General features: G+C 42.3%; 1 protein-coding gene across 1 annotated transcript; it reads left to right on the forward strand.

Annotated features, from left to right (window-relative positions):
• The first annotated feature begins 3,702 nt into the window (after positions 1–3,702).
• On the forward strand, positions 3,703–14,308 carry LOC137332136 (EF-hand calcium-binding domain-containing protein 9-like). The gene is made up of 4 exons (XM_067995843.1): positions 3,703–3,752; positions 6,877–7,025; positions 11,457–11,633; positions 14,044–14,308. The coding sequence occupies exons 1-4, from the start codon at positions 3,749–3,751 to the stop codon at positions 14,185–14,187; spliced, it is 474 nt and encodes a 157-aa protein (XP_067851944.1). The 5' UTR covers positions 3,703–3,748; the 3' UTR covers positions 14,188–14,308.
• The last annotated feature ends 747 nt before the right edge of the window (positions 14,309–15,055 follow it).

The following is a 15,055-nucleotide window of genomic DNA, read 5'->3' on the forward strand; positions in this document are numbered from 1 at the left end:
AGTTCCCTTACCTTCCCCATCAACAAACCATGAAGATTGATATCTATATCCTTAGCCTTAGCTCCTAGAAAACATAACAGCTCTACTGAATGACTTCCCTCTGCATTGTATACTATCAGCCTATATCATAAGGGAGTCTCCAACAAGGCTCAATTATTTACCTTTCTCACCTTTGGTTTCACTAAGTTTTTTGAGGTTCCAGTTGTTGCAACCCTGACGGTGATTCATAGATTCTTAAGTAGTAGAAGTGGATAGATCAGTCAGATGAACGATTGTAAAGCTGAGAGGCATCCTCTGTTGCCTGGGAACTGTCTATTTCACTCAAAACAGAAAAGCAATTATTGGAAATAAAGGACCCGTTATTAATGGGTAGGCGGGGAGGGTGCGGGGTAGGCCGAAAATGGTCGAAGAACCTGGCAAGGCCAGGGACGTGGAGGCCCTGCCGATCTTAATGGCAGGGTCGCATTAACACATCATAGCGTTGCCTCCTCCTGGCAGCCGGCCAAATGGACAGCCTGGCCGGTGGGCTGGAGGGAATACCAGAGGCAAGAGACCGCAGCCAGGGACCGCTGGGTACGATCCTCGGCACTGTAAAAGAATTTCCCTCCTCCTCCTCACCCCATCGAGCAGCACCTGGAGTGAGGAGTCAGAGAACCTTGGAGCAGCCTTGCCTCCGGCCTACTCCATACTTCAAAATTGGTTCTTTGCTGCAGGAGGACTGCCCCTTTAAATAGGGCTCCTCCTGCTGACAGCCTGTAATGCGGGTGCGCAGTGCACCCGCTGCGCAGGTCTGGAATGGGAAACCCGGAAGCCACGGTAAGTGCATTCAATTAGGCTGCGATCGCGTGCGGAGCACCCCAAATTCACTGGGCGCGTTACCCACGCGCCCAGTCGACCCCCCGCTGCCAACCCGCTTCCCTCCTAATATCGAGCCCAAAATATTTGTTATTTAGGTGACCCAGTATGTCACATTGTAATTACTTTTGGGTGTAATCTAATCCAATATTAGAAACATGGAATTATACATGCCCAGGATAAATAGAACATTTTTACTGATATTGAAAGGGAGTATTGAAAGTCTTTCATACGCTGAAAAAATGTGTAATTCATAAATCCCACAGGGAGCGGGAGATTACGTCTGTGTTTGATGTATAACAAAATCATAAACTTAGTCTTTATAAATGGATTTACAATTTTAGTAGACAGTGGAAATCTTCCCCTGTGCTTAGAAAATGATGAAGGCTTTTCACAAGTGGAATAACCTCAGTAATCATTTATTTTCAGAAAGCTGTATGATTAAATGAGCTTTTGGATTATGGGCATATTTTTTTCTTTTAACAAAATTGGTAAGTACTCACTTTCCTAGCTGTATTTAGCACCTGTCAATCAAACTGACGGTGCTCTCCAGTTTCCTTCTAGTAGTTTCACACTTTTGTGAGACACTGATCTCTTGCATGAGAAACTGGCAATCAGCACATACATGCAATAATAGTCAGTTTCATGCTTCTCCGATGGCTAAAGCTCTATTATTTATTGAAAAATGGTTGTAAATCCACTGATTCAGTGAAGAAATCAGAACCCTCCAACAATTGTTCCGTGGATGGTTTGCACACTGTGATCTGGGTGTTCCCACTGATAGGTATTTTGCTAAAGTGGGATAAACTTTCAGGGAGAGTGACTCACTGATAAAGCACAGTATGGCTGCCTGGAAATGAATTGCTGAGCCTGTCAACTCCAGCTCAGAAAAAATAAGGTTTTGGAGGGAAACAAAGAAAAACTCCTAGGACTTCTCAGGTACATTACAAACATAATGTAAATATAGATCTGACAATTTTGCTTATCTCAATACGGCCTTAAGTAAATATCTGAAGCTGGCAGCATAAGGCATTGTAAAGTTAGTGATGGAAAGTGATAGTGTTTTACTCACACAAATGGTATTGTGCAAAGATATTGTAAAGACGGTGAAGATTTTAAGATGTATCATGATACTTGCATGGAGCATTTCATGATAGTGCTTTATGTATAACAATAATGTCGGGGAAAGCCATGTGCCAGCACAAAACCCTGTGGAAGTGGCATCTAGGACCTCGAAAAGCAGAGGCACCCCGTTGATTCATGCAAAGGATATTTCTGCCACTGATGAATGTATATTAGAGATAGTCACAATTCCAGCCAGAAGGCACTTACCATTTTTGTTATCTCAGCTACAGCAATACAAAGTTCACAGATGCCATACTTGATTCTCACTGTTGCAAATCACTTTGTGCAGATACAGCATGTACACTTAGAAATTGAAAGCACTTTGATACGACATACAGGTATAATGTAAATAAAAGGATATAATTCTCACTGTGTGCTGCATTGTCATTTTCTTAAAAAGAAAATGGAGTCTAACTTAACTAATTGTAAAGCAAAAAAGTAAATCTGATTGTTGTCAAAGTTACAAATGACATCCTATGTGACTATGACCATGGTAAACTATCCCTTCTCATCCTTCTCAACCTGTTTGCAGCCTTTGACAGCATTCGCAACTTTTATCCTGAGATGAGCTTCCGACCACATATCCGTTCCATCACCAAAATTGCCTACTTCTACCTCCATAACATCGCTCATCTCCGCCCCTGCCTCAGCTCAGCTGCTGCTGAAATCCTCATCCATGCCTTTGTTACCTTCCACCCTCCAGAAACTTGAGCTCATCCAGAACTCTGCTGCCTGTATCCTAACTCGTGCTAAGTTCCGTTCACCTATCACTCCTCTGCTCACTGACCTACATTGGCTCCCGGTCTGGGAACCCCTTGATTTTAAAATTCTCATCCTTGTTTTCAAATCCCTCCATGGCCTCGCCCCTCCCTATCTACGTAACCTCCTCCAGCCCTACAACCCTCCAAGATCTCTGCGCTCCTCCAATTCTGGCCTCTTGCACATCCCCGATTTTAATCGCTCCACCATTCGCGGCTATGCCTTCAGCTGCCTAGGCACTAAGATCTGGAATTCCCTCCCTAAACCTTTCCGCCTCTCTACTACTCTCTCCTCCTTTAAGACACTTCTTAAAACTTACTTGTTTGACCAAGCTTTTGGTCACCTGTCATAATATCTCCTTATGTAGCTCAGTGCCAAATTTTGTTTGATAACGCTCCTGTGAAGCACCTTGGGATGTTCTATGACATTAAAGGCGCTATATAAATGCAAGTTGTTGTTAAATCAAAAATAACCTGCAGTTTGCCCGCACACCCTGTGGACAAACACTACAAGAAAACTTACCTCGTGGTCTCCGACATCCACTTGCTCCCTCTTCAATTTTTTTTTAAGTTCAGTGCTGTGATTTCAGTGCAGGTTCATTCGGATCCGATACAGACTGTGGGAATGGAAGCCACGCCCACAGAATCTGTCAGGAAGAGAAGTCACGCCCACAAGCAGGCAACTAGAAATCATTTCTTCATAGTTAACATCTGTATGTTAGTTTAAATAAAAATTTAATATATCTTATTTTAAGAAGCCAAGCAAATGATTTAATTTAATTAAACTTACAGAAGTTAAAAGTAAAAACAATTTTTAAAACATTTTCAATTTAACATTTTTTTTAATTATCAAAAAAATTAAAATGAGTAATATGGGACATTCCACATTTAAAAAATTACATTTTTTGTTGTTTCGCAGTCATTAACAGTCATCGCATTTTTAAAAAGTAGCGTAGAGCTGGTATTTTCCAGCATACCTTTTGGTGCATACCTTCATTCCAGCTGGGCAGATGGGTAAGTTTACAATTGTTTAATAATTTTATTGATTGTAGCGTAGCGTGGCCCTTTAATTCAGACTGTCAAACCACTGGCAAACCAATGGGAGCAAGTTCATGATTTTCTGGTTTTAGTGTGCACTCGTGAACTTGCTTTCTGGATTCACCAGCGGAGAGGACACCATTGATGAACGGTGTCCTCGGGTGAGCAATTTATGCCCGAATAAAACGGGGACAGAAATTTGTGTTCCATTGCTAATGGAAAATCACATTGTTCACTTTTTAAAATTTGTTGTTGGGATGTAGCTAACACAAGTAAAACCATGTTTATTGCCCATCCCTAGTTTTGCTGAGAAGATGGTGGTGAACCATCTCCTTGAATTGCTGCAGTCCTTATGTGATGGTGTTCTCATAATGGTGCGAGGTAGAGAATTCCAGGATTCTGATCCAGTGTCGAAGAAAGAACAGTGATATATATCCAAGTCAGAATGGTTTGTGTCGTGGAGGGGAACTTGGAGAAGATGGTGTTCTCACAGCATCACTGCTCTTGTCTTTCTTGGTGGTAGAGATCGCAGTGCAGGGAGGTGCTGCTGAAGTAACCTCAGTGAGTTGCTGCAGTGCATTCTGGAGATCGCACACGCTGCAGCCACAGTGCGCCGGTGGTGGATATTGAGACCGATGGCAGGGAAATCAATTTAACAATAAGCTTTGCCCTGGGTGCTGTTGAGCTTCATGAGTGTTGTTGCGGCTGCACCCATCCAGGCGAGTGGTGAATATTCAATCACACTCCTGACTTGAGCTTTGTAGATGGGGGAAGAGGCTTTGAGGGATCAGGAGGTGCAGAGCCATTTGTCACAGAGTATCCAGACTTTACACTGCTCTTGTAGCCACAGTGTGATATGGCTGGTCCAGTTCAGCTCTGGTCAGTGGTGACCTAAAAGATGTCGATGGTGATGAACTTTGCGATAATTGTGCTGTTGATAGTCAAGGGGAGATTACTTGGTTTTTTCTCGTTCGAGATGGTCATCACCTGGCACTAATGTAGTGCAAATGTTACCTGTCACTTGTCAGTCCAAGCCTGAACGTTATCCAGGTCCTGCTTTCAGCTGGCATGTACACTTGACTCCTGTTAAGACTCCTATGGGAGCCTGGAAGGTATCAGTAGCATATAAGTTCAGGGTAATGGCTACCTTCACTTCAAACATTGGGGCAGTCCTCCTACTTGACTTGCTGCATGTCATTGTGGCCCAGGTAGGTGACAACTTTCTTACTCAGCCTGACCTTCATCAAACACTGCTGTTCTTTGAGATCCATTTAGCTGCAGAAATACCTCTTCTGGGATAGTTGGTTGGGAAATATCCATTTTTCTACATCCTCAACGTTACCCACTGTAGTGTCTTCCATTTACTTGTCTGTAATCTGATAGATCAAAATTGATACAACCATTTCTTGCAATTAACAAGTTTGAACTGTGTAAAACAAATGGAAGTTTGGTGGCTTTACTTGCATAGCTTCACCAACTGTTCACAAACTCTAACCAGATAGAACTATCTTTTTGAATTGATGTGTGTGTTGTTGCATTATTATTAAATCATTTTGAATGTGCACACGTTTCTCCCTACCTGGCTTCAGTAGCCACTTATAAGAAGTTAATACCCTCTTAACAAGGTTTTTCTTCTCCTACTTTTGTCTTTTATTGCTTTAGCCATGGGTGGAATGCTGGAACTGGTGAGACTTTGATGTTAAGGGTAAATTTATGATAAGAGAAAGCAATCCTCAATAGTTTCCTCACTTCTCCAATTTAATTACACCTTACTCAATGAACAAAAATATGGCCCTATTTTGCATAAATGTGAGGTAAATTTAAATGGTGGTAATAGAAATATATTCAACAACCCTATTGTGAAGTCATGCTTTGTGACAATATGGAATTCACTTTTGAAAATAATCTAATTTATCACATCACAAACCATGACATCACAACCATATATCTTTTATTTAACAGTAGTGTTTATTTCTGATTGTCAGAGACCTGTCTGGACTACTGACTTTGACAGCAGTGAAATTATAATTTGTATCTCTATAATTAAACCTTTCAGTGCTACTTTCAAAATGAAATTGAGGCCTGGAGTTGTTTTCAATTTTTTGCATCTTGACAGAGTTCACATTTTAATGTCAGTCAGAAATACTACGGTGCTTTTGGAGTATTTTAAACTTCTGGATGTTCATGACAGCAATACTTTAAATGGTAAGATGAAGGTTTTGGGAGGAATATTAACTCCAGTAGTAGAAAAATAGTTGAGATATGTTCTGACAGAGTTTTCTTAAACTGTCAGCTTGGCTTAATTGGCAGCACTTTAGACTTTAAGCACTTTAAGTCAGAAGTTGTAGGTTCTAGCCCCACTATGGATTTAAGCATGTAATCTAGACTGACACTTTAGCGCAGTACTGAGGAAGTACTGTCAGAGGTGCAGGTTGGGATTATTCCCCAGTGGCAGTGTCATGACAGGGCAGGATGTCCTCCTGCCCCTTTGACTGAGTTGGGGTTTATTCCCAATGCACAGCAGCTCTCAGCTCTGGCTTCCAAGAGGGAGCCCGCCATTGCTCAGCTGTAATAGAAGGAAATGCGATTGTAAATGCATGAATTCATCATTAAAGTTATGTTTCTAAGGTTTATTCCTAAAGTACAAACTCTTACCTTCCAGAAGGATGGAAGGATGGATTTGTTAGAAATTGATTTCTGTACAGCATATAGCACTCCATTTATCTGCCAGAATTTTCATGGGATAAAGCTTAGCATAAGACATTGCCTCATTGTGTTGTCCACTAACACCAATCTTTCTGATATAAATCAGCCTCACAGCCTGAGAAAATTTAAATTTAATATGTATAATACTGATTTATATTATTTGTATTGTTGTCTTCATTCCTTGCCTGGGATATTGCTGTATCACATGTGCAAGACCAAAATGTAGGTTTTCTCCATTACTTGCCAATTCTTACGATCCACTGCTTGGGGGTAGGGGAGGGAACAACCCTTCATTTGGGAGATTTAATTGCATAGAAATGAGAGATTTGCAAACCACAAATATTTTTAACACACTTCACACTAAATTTTATTGCCCTTCACAATTGTCTTTCAGATGTTCAATTTTTTCACTTTCTTCGCGGTGTCACAGATATGAGCATATGGCACGTAAAGAAGGCTTTCAATATGTTTGATTGGAGAGCCTCAGGGGAGATTGGATTTGAAGAGTTTTACATGTTGATTTGCATCATAATTGCTAACAAGGTATGAATTTAACTTAGACATTTTAGAAAATATGGTTTCAAAATACGAACAGTTTCCTGGGCCCGTTGCCCCCGCAAAAGGTACAAAGCCAAAATGTTGAAGGAAATAGATATTATGTATGAAGACACCCTCATGAGAAAATGAGAAACTTCAAGCGTGACCATCAGAAAGACAGCCTCATCACTCTATTCCCAAGACAACTAGACCTAGAAATTGGTTCATGCTCGACACGGACTGCCGTGCTGAAACTGATGAGCAAGAGAACCAAGCAAAATTGGTCCTCTTGCATCATCGGGACGTGTGGGAATGCGAGCCGTATCCTAAGAGGGAGTGCACTGGTTGCGAAGATGATGATCGGCCAGTGGGGACACCGGCAGTTGACTTACTATAAGTCTCGGGGGGGGCGGGAGGGGAGGGAGGCAGGCAGTGGCCCATAGTTCTAATGTGGAGACAGGAGCACTCCAATAAAATTGAATGAAAATGGCTTGAGAGTGATGCCATGATGCCTTGTGTCAGGGATTATCATAGAATCATAGAATCATAGAAGTTACAACATGGAAACAGGCCCTTCGGCCCAACATGTCCATGTCGCCCAGTTTATACCACTAAGCTAGTCCCAATTGCCTGCACTTGGCCCATATCCCTCTATACCCATCTTACCCATGTAACTGTCCAAATGCTTTTTAAAAGACAAAATTGTACCCGCCTCTACTACTGCCTCTGGCAGCTCGTTCCAGACACTCACCACCCTTTGAGTGAAAAAATTGCCCCTCTGGACCCTTTTGTATCTCTCCCCTCTCACCTTAAATCTATGCCCCCTCGTTATAGACTCCCCTACCTTTGGGAAAAGATTTTGACTATCTACCTTATCTATGCCCCTCATTATTTTATAGACTTCTATAAAATCACCCCTTAACCTCCTACTCTCCAGGGAAAAAAGTCCCAGTCTGTCTAACCTCTCCCTGTAAGTCAAACCATCAAGTCCCGGTCGCATCCTAGTAAATCTTTTCTGCACTCTTTCTAGTTTAATAATATCCTTTCTATAATAGGGTGACCAGAACTGTACACAGTACTCCAAGTGTGGCCTCACCAATGCCCTGTACAACTTCAACAAGACATCCCAACTCCTGCATTCAATGTTCTGACCAATGAAACCAAGCATGCCGAATGCCTTCTTCACCACCCTATCCACCTGTGACTCCACTTTCAAGGAGCTATGAATCTGTACTCCTCGATCTCTTTGTTCTATAACTCTCCCCAACGCCCTACCATTAACGGAGTAGGTCCTGGCCCGATTCGATCTACCAAAATGCATCACCTCACATTTATCTAAATTAAACTCCATCTGCCATTCATCGGCCCACTGGCCCAATTGATCAAGATCCCGTTGCAATCCCAGATAACCTTCTTCACTGTCCACAATGCCACCAATCTTGGTGTCATCTGCAAACTTACTAACCATGCCTCCTAAATTCTCATCCAATTCATTAATATAAATAACAAATAACAGCGGACCCAGCACCGATCCCTGAGGCACACCGCTGGACACAGGCATCCAGTTTGAAAAACAACCCTCTACAACCACCCTCTGTCTTCTGTCGTCAAGCCAATTTTGTATCCAATTGGCTACCTCACCTTGGATCCCATGAGATTTAACCTTATGTAACAACCTACCATGCGGTACCTTGTCAAATGCTTTGCTGAAGTCCATGTAGACCACGTCTACTGCACAGCCCTCATCTATCTTCTTGGTTACCCCTTCAAAAAACTCAATCAAATTCGTGAGACATGATTTTCCTCTCACAAAACCATGCTGACTGTTCCTAATTAGTCCCTGCCTCTCCAAATGCCTGTAGATCCTGTCCCTCAGAATACCCTCTAACAACTTACCCACTACAGATGTCAGGCTCACTGGTCTGTAGTTCCCAGGCTTTTCCCTGCCGCCCTTCTTAAACAAAGGCACAACATTTGCTACCCTCCAATCTTCAGGCACCTCACCTGTAGCTGTCGATGATTCAAATATCTCTGCTAGGGGACCCGCAATTTCCTCTCTAACCTCCCATAACGTCCTGGGATACATTTCATCAGGTCCTGGAGATTCATCTACCTTGATGCGCGTTAAGACTTCCAGCACCTCCCTCTCTGTAATATGTACACTCCTCAAGACATCACTATTTATTTCCCCAAGTTCCCTAACATCCATGCCTTTCTCAACCGTAAATACCGATGTGAAATATTCATTCAGGATCTCACCCATTTCTTGTGGTTCCGCACATAGATGACCTTGTTGATCCTTAAGAGGCCCTACTCTCTCCCTAGTTACCCTTTTGCCCTTTATGTATTTGTAGAAGCTCTTTGGATTCACCTTTGCCTGATCTGCCAAAGCAATCTCATATCCCCTTTTTGCCCTCCAGATTTCTCTCTTAACTCTACTCCGGCAATCTCTATACTCTTCAAGGGATCCACTTGATCCCAGCTGCCTATGCATGTCATATGCCTCCTTCTTCTTTTTGACTAGGGCCTCAATCTCCCGAGTCATCCAAGGTTCCCTACTTCTACCAGCCTTGCCCTTCACTTTATAAGGAATGTGCTTACCCTGAACCCTGGTTAACACACTTTTGAAAGCCTCCCACTTACCAGATGTCCCTTTGCCTGCCAACAGACTCTCCCAATCAACTTCTGAAAGTTCCTGTCTAATACCATCAAAATTGGCCTTTCCCCAATTTAGAATTTTAACTTTTGGGCCAGACCTATCCTTCTCCATAGCTATCTTAAAACTAATGGAATTATGATCACTTGTCTCAAAGTGATCCCTCACCAACACTTCTGTCACCTGCCCTTCCTTATTTCCCAAGAGGAGGTCAAGTTTTGCCCCCTCTCTGGTCGGGCCATCCACATACTGAATGAGAAATTCCTCCTGAATACACTCAACAAATTTCTCTCCATCCAAGCCCCTAATGCTATGGCTGTCCCAGTCAATGTTGGGAAAGTTAAAGTCCCCTACAATTACCACCCTATTTTTCTTGCAGCTGTCTGTAATCTCCTTACATATTTGCTCCTCAATTTCCCGTTGACTATTTGGGGGTCTGTAGTACAATCCTATCCAAGTGATCTCTCCCTTCTTATTTTTCAGTTCTACCCATATAGACTCAGTGGGCGAACCCTCGGATATATCCCCTCTCACTACTGCCGTGATGTTCTCCCTAATCAAGAACGCAACTCCCCCTCCTCTCTTACCTCCTGCTCTATCTTTCCTATAGCATCTGTACCCTGGAACATTGAGCTGCCAGTCCTGCCCCTCCCTTATCCATGTTTCAGTAATAGCTATAACATCCCAGTCCCATGTACCCATCCATGCCCTGAGTTCATCTGCCTTGCCCATCAGACTTCTTGCATTGAAATAAATGCAGTTTAATCTAGACTTCCCTTGGATTCTGTCTAACCCGAAGACCGATCATGAAAACTGGGCATTAGAGGTTGCAGGGTTGCCCCTTCAGATTGGAAGATCTATAAAAGGGCAGCTCGTGGCTTTTTAAAAAAAAATAGTAGCTACTCTGTTTCCAAAACCATCAAATGAAGACATACGGGGAGGGGAAGGTTGAGATTTAACTTCGGCGGGGGCACTAAACTGGCGGTAATGGATTGGTCACCCGTTACACACAACAGTGATTTTCCTTTCTGTTGACTTCAGTCACTGAAGTTGAATTTCATATCACACTATTTTCTTGTGGAACACCAGACTGTCTACCCCATGAAATCAATTTCCAAGTGTTTAAATAATATAGCTTTTACTCATTTAGTTCCCACTGCTGACACTCCCGGCAACCTGAACAGTCACTTCCGCTCAAATCCACAAATACTGTCATTCATGGCTGCTTTATACAGGTATGAGGTAAATAAGGTGCAGTGATGGCAGAAATGATAAGATTTCTGACGGGTGACACCATCCTTTTGTGGGCGGGGGGTGGGATGCTTTTTAAACTCACTTCCACTAGAATTTTTGGTCTGCTGCAAAAATGGTGGGACTCTGGACTCCTGCCCTATTACCCCCTGTTCCTCAACCAAATTTCAATTGTAAAATTCCTGGGCTACTTTGGTTACAATTGAAAAATGCAACCCAAATCAATTTGTTTTTTTTTTGTGGTTATGTGGATCCCATTACCAATCGTAAATAAAACCAGCCAACTGGTGAGAAAAGAATGACTTTCATGTCATCAGAACCTTAGACTGATTCTCAGAAAACAGTACCCATTATATTAAATCCTTAGTTCTTTTCAACCCAAGTTAAATTCTATTGTGCAGACTTGTTTTTTTTCAAGTTGCTCTGACATGCAGCTCTGCAAGACTAAGCAGAGTTTAATGTCAAATTACTGCATGTTTATGGTGGTTGTCATACATACACACAGTCAATATTTGTTTTAAATATTACAGGATAACATAGAGCAGCAGTTTCTTTATCGTCACTCTCGCCCCATCTTTGACCTAATTGACATGGATGGGGAGCATACCATCTCTCCAGCAGAATTTTATGCTGCAGGATTTCTCTTCAACATCAAAGGACGTGCTTTTTTGCAGATGTTTCAGGAATATAGTGGAAGCGGTGGTGAGGTAAGATGGCTAAATCGCGGCAGTGAACTTCCCTTTCTCCCAATTTGCTCCCCATCTCTCCTGAAAACAATGTCTCCTGCTGGGTAAGGGCTCCATGGGGTCCTGTGGCACTTCAGTATCTCACCTAGGTGGGCATGTTTCATGGTTTGAACTCTGAGAGTCAGCAGGCCTGAGGAACTTCACAGCCAAGCTTAATCCTGTCTTCACCAGATATCGAGGCACAGTTTTAAGCTGGATAGTGATCACGAATGGGTCTCCCCTGGCTAATATTTCCCTTCTTAAAATAGTGGGGGCGGGGGGGGGGGGGGGAAACTGAGGCTAACAGTAGTGCCACTACCTTTGACAGAAGCTGGGATCTTCCTGGCCTGGTGTATTTACCCATGTAACAGCCCATTTTTCATACTTCCGTATTATTTAATTTTACAATAATCATGGCAATTTCTCTCAATTAGAATTTTGCAATTCATGAAGATAAAGGATGTGAGAGGAAATCTCCATTTTTGTTGTCACTTGTTAATCCTTCTGAATAAGATTACCAATTTATGCTGAACTAAGGACAGTTTTTGTGCTATAAGCTCTCACCCACTAGCAGAGGTGCAATCATGTACAAAGGTCAATTCTGAGATTTGGAGCTGGTAAAGAGGGTGACACAGCCCATGCCAAAAGAAGTGACGGGTGGGAGAGGATGAAACCTATTTTCTCATCCCCCCAAATCCTTGTGCCTTTTTCTACTAGGAGATGGATGATGACTGCATATAGCACCCAACAAGCTAGCATAGGCAGGTGATTCGTATCCATCAATCTAGGTTGGATTCAAGTCCAGCTCCTGAAATGTGAAATGACAGTGCGTAGACTCACTGAGTAACTCAGTAGTCCTTCAATATCTCTCGCATTGCATTTACCTTATGGCAGTGTGATAAGGTAAATGAGATGGCACACAGTAACAAGAGTAGGTGATTTAGCCCTTCGAGCCTGTTCTGCCATTCAATTAGATTGTGGCCTCAACTCCATTTACCCACCTTTGCTCCATATCCCTCGGTACCATTACCTAGCAAAAATCATCAATCTCAGTATTGAAAAATTCAATTGATGCAGCATCCACATCTTCTGAGCTTTTTGCTATGCCGTAGTAATCAGGCATGTATCAAGAAGTAAACAAAGGCAAAAGCCACACAATTTTCATCCCCTTTACCAGGCAGGGAACGGGTGGCAGCACGATTAAAATAGCCTGCTTACCACAGCGTTCCCACCGGCATCTGGGTTTCCGCCATTCTGATTGGGGCCTTGAAATGGCTGGTCCAGGCGCCTGCTGGAAACAGGTGGGAATCTCATTAGCCCATGCAAATCTGGGTCATATTATGTCAATAGGACCCTGGTACTTGGTGTTGAATGGCCTCACCAGTGGTCCTTAAAGGAATTGCTGCAGTCTGCTCAAAAAAAGGGGAAAAAAAGGTTTGTAAATGATGTTTGTGAGGTCAGGAGGCACATTAATGTTCCCCTTGGCCTCACACAAATTGTTCCCTGTGATGCCCGACCCTCCCTCACTATCGCCTCCTCCCTTAATTTATTTGGACTACCTGGGCTCCGCGGTAGAGCTATTGGATTTTCAGTCCCCTCCAATCGGTGAGCTGCTGGCCGATGGAATATTAATGGGGCCTGAACATGAAAATTGTCTGTTGACAAACCCTGAGCTCATAACCACACCTTGGAATGCAATTTTGCCTGAGGCAGAAATAATTATAACGATCCTTACTACTTAGTTTGTTTCTTTGAAAAACGATGAGAACTTGTGGAAGGCATAGTAAGACAACAGTTAAGTCATCTGCTTCACTTCCTGCTATTCCAGATTTTATTTGTAATTTGTTTCAACAGTAATCAACGAGGTTGGTACATGGGAACGCACATCTCACATGGGCAGTGTATCCTGGGAAGAAAACACTCGTGTAATCTTGGCACTTATTCATTGTGGGCAACAGTCACACTCAGCATGTGACAGCTGAGAACTCTCCACACTGCTGTAAGAGGGGAATGGGAAAGTCAGGCACCTGCTGAGCAGCAGCCTGAAGTAATGCCCAAATAATCTGAATGCACTGAACACGCCTCAAAACTGTGGAACATCCCATGGTGTTTTTGCCTTTTCTTTCTCCTAAAAGAGGTTTCATTGAGGAGCTAAAATGTGGGCAACAGGAGAAAGGTGGGAAAAATATAAAATGGCAAAACAATATTTGTTTTTAAACCAGCCAGAATAATAATTCATTAGCAAATGGTAGTATGGGCTCATCTTATCATGTCAAATTTTAATTCCGACCTGACAACCTTTAGGATTAGAATGTTAAAAGAAAACAACTGAAACATGATCTGAAAATTGTTTAATCATACTCATTTGGCGTTGTTTATTTATGTGAACTAGAACCTGACCTACAGTGAATTCAAGTTATTCATCATGGCCTGCATAGATAAGCAAGAGAAAATGAATGAAATTAAAAGGAAAAAGAAACTGCACGAATTAGAAACAGCGACTCACAGCGACAAGAGTTCTATGTTAACAGTGTAATCTCGTACCATTGAAATGAAACTGGCATTCTTCAAAGTGGAATTAGAAATGTTTAAAACATAGTTGCATACACAAAAAATATGGATTTTCACATAAGGTATTTAATATTAAAAGTTTAAAAATAAATACATTTTAACTGGTAGTATTTCTTGGAAAAATATCCTTTATCTTATAAATTGTTAGACGTGTAATATCAATGTATGCTGCTGTAAATGCTAGGCTTCATTCTTAAAAATAGATCACCCCAATATGTAAAGAAAGAAAAGAAAGACTTGCATTTATATAGCACCTTTCACAACCTCATGATGTCCCAAAGAGCTTCACAGCCAATGAAGTACTTCTGAAGTGTAATGTAGGAAACACAGCAGCCAATTTGTACACAGCAAGATCCCACAAACAGCAATGTGGTAACGACCAGATAATCATTTTAGTGACGTTGGTTGAGGAATAAATATTGGCCAGGACACCGGGGAGAACTCCCCTGCTTTTCTTCGAAAGAGTGCTACGGGATCTTATACATCTATCGAAGAGGTCAGGCGGGGCCTCGGTTTAACGTCTCGTCCAAAAGATGGCACCTCCCACACTGCAGCATTCCCTCACTACTGCACTGGAGTGTCAACCCAGATTTTGTGCTCAAGGGCCTGGAGTGGAACTTGAACCTTCTGACTCAGAGGTGAGAGTGCTGCCACAGCTGACACCATTGTACATTTTAAAAAGTTATTTTTAAGCTCCCCTGATAGTGCAGTGAGATTTTCAAGTGAATACCAGAGCCATACAGACCAGCCAGGTTTGATCCCCAGTTTGTGCTGTTAGTTGACCTTAACCACGATAATGGTAGGGAACCTACAGTTGGCTTCAGCTTAGGGAG

Source organism: Heptranchias perlo, chromosome 14, assembly GCF_035084215.1.
Source record: "Heptranchias perlo isolate sHepPer1 chromosome 14, sHepPer1.hap1, whole genome shotgun sequence".
Taxonomy (NCBI): Eukaryota; Metazoa; Chordata; class Chondrichthyes; order Hexanchiformes; family Hexanchidae; genus Heptranchias; species Heptranchias perlo.

Coding starts and splice junctions, on each gene's coding strand:
- LOC137332136 (XM_067995843.1), top strand. Junction 7,026..11,456: donor GCATCATAATTGCTAACAAG/GTATGAATTTAA, acceptor TAAATATTACAG/GATAACATAGAGCAGCAGTT. Junction 11,634..14,043: donor ATAGTGGAAGCGGTGGTGAG/GTAAGATGGCTA, acceptor TATGTGAACTAG/AACCTGACCTACAGTGAATT.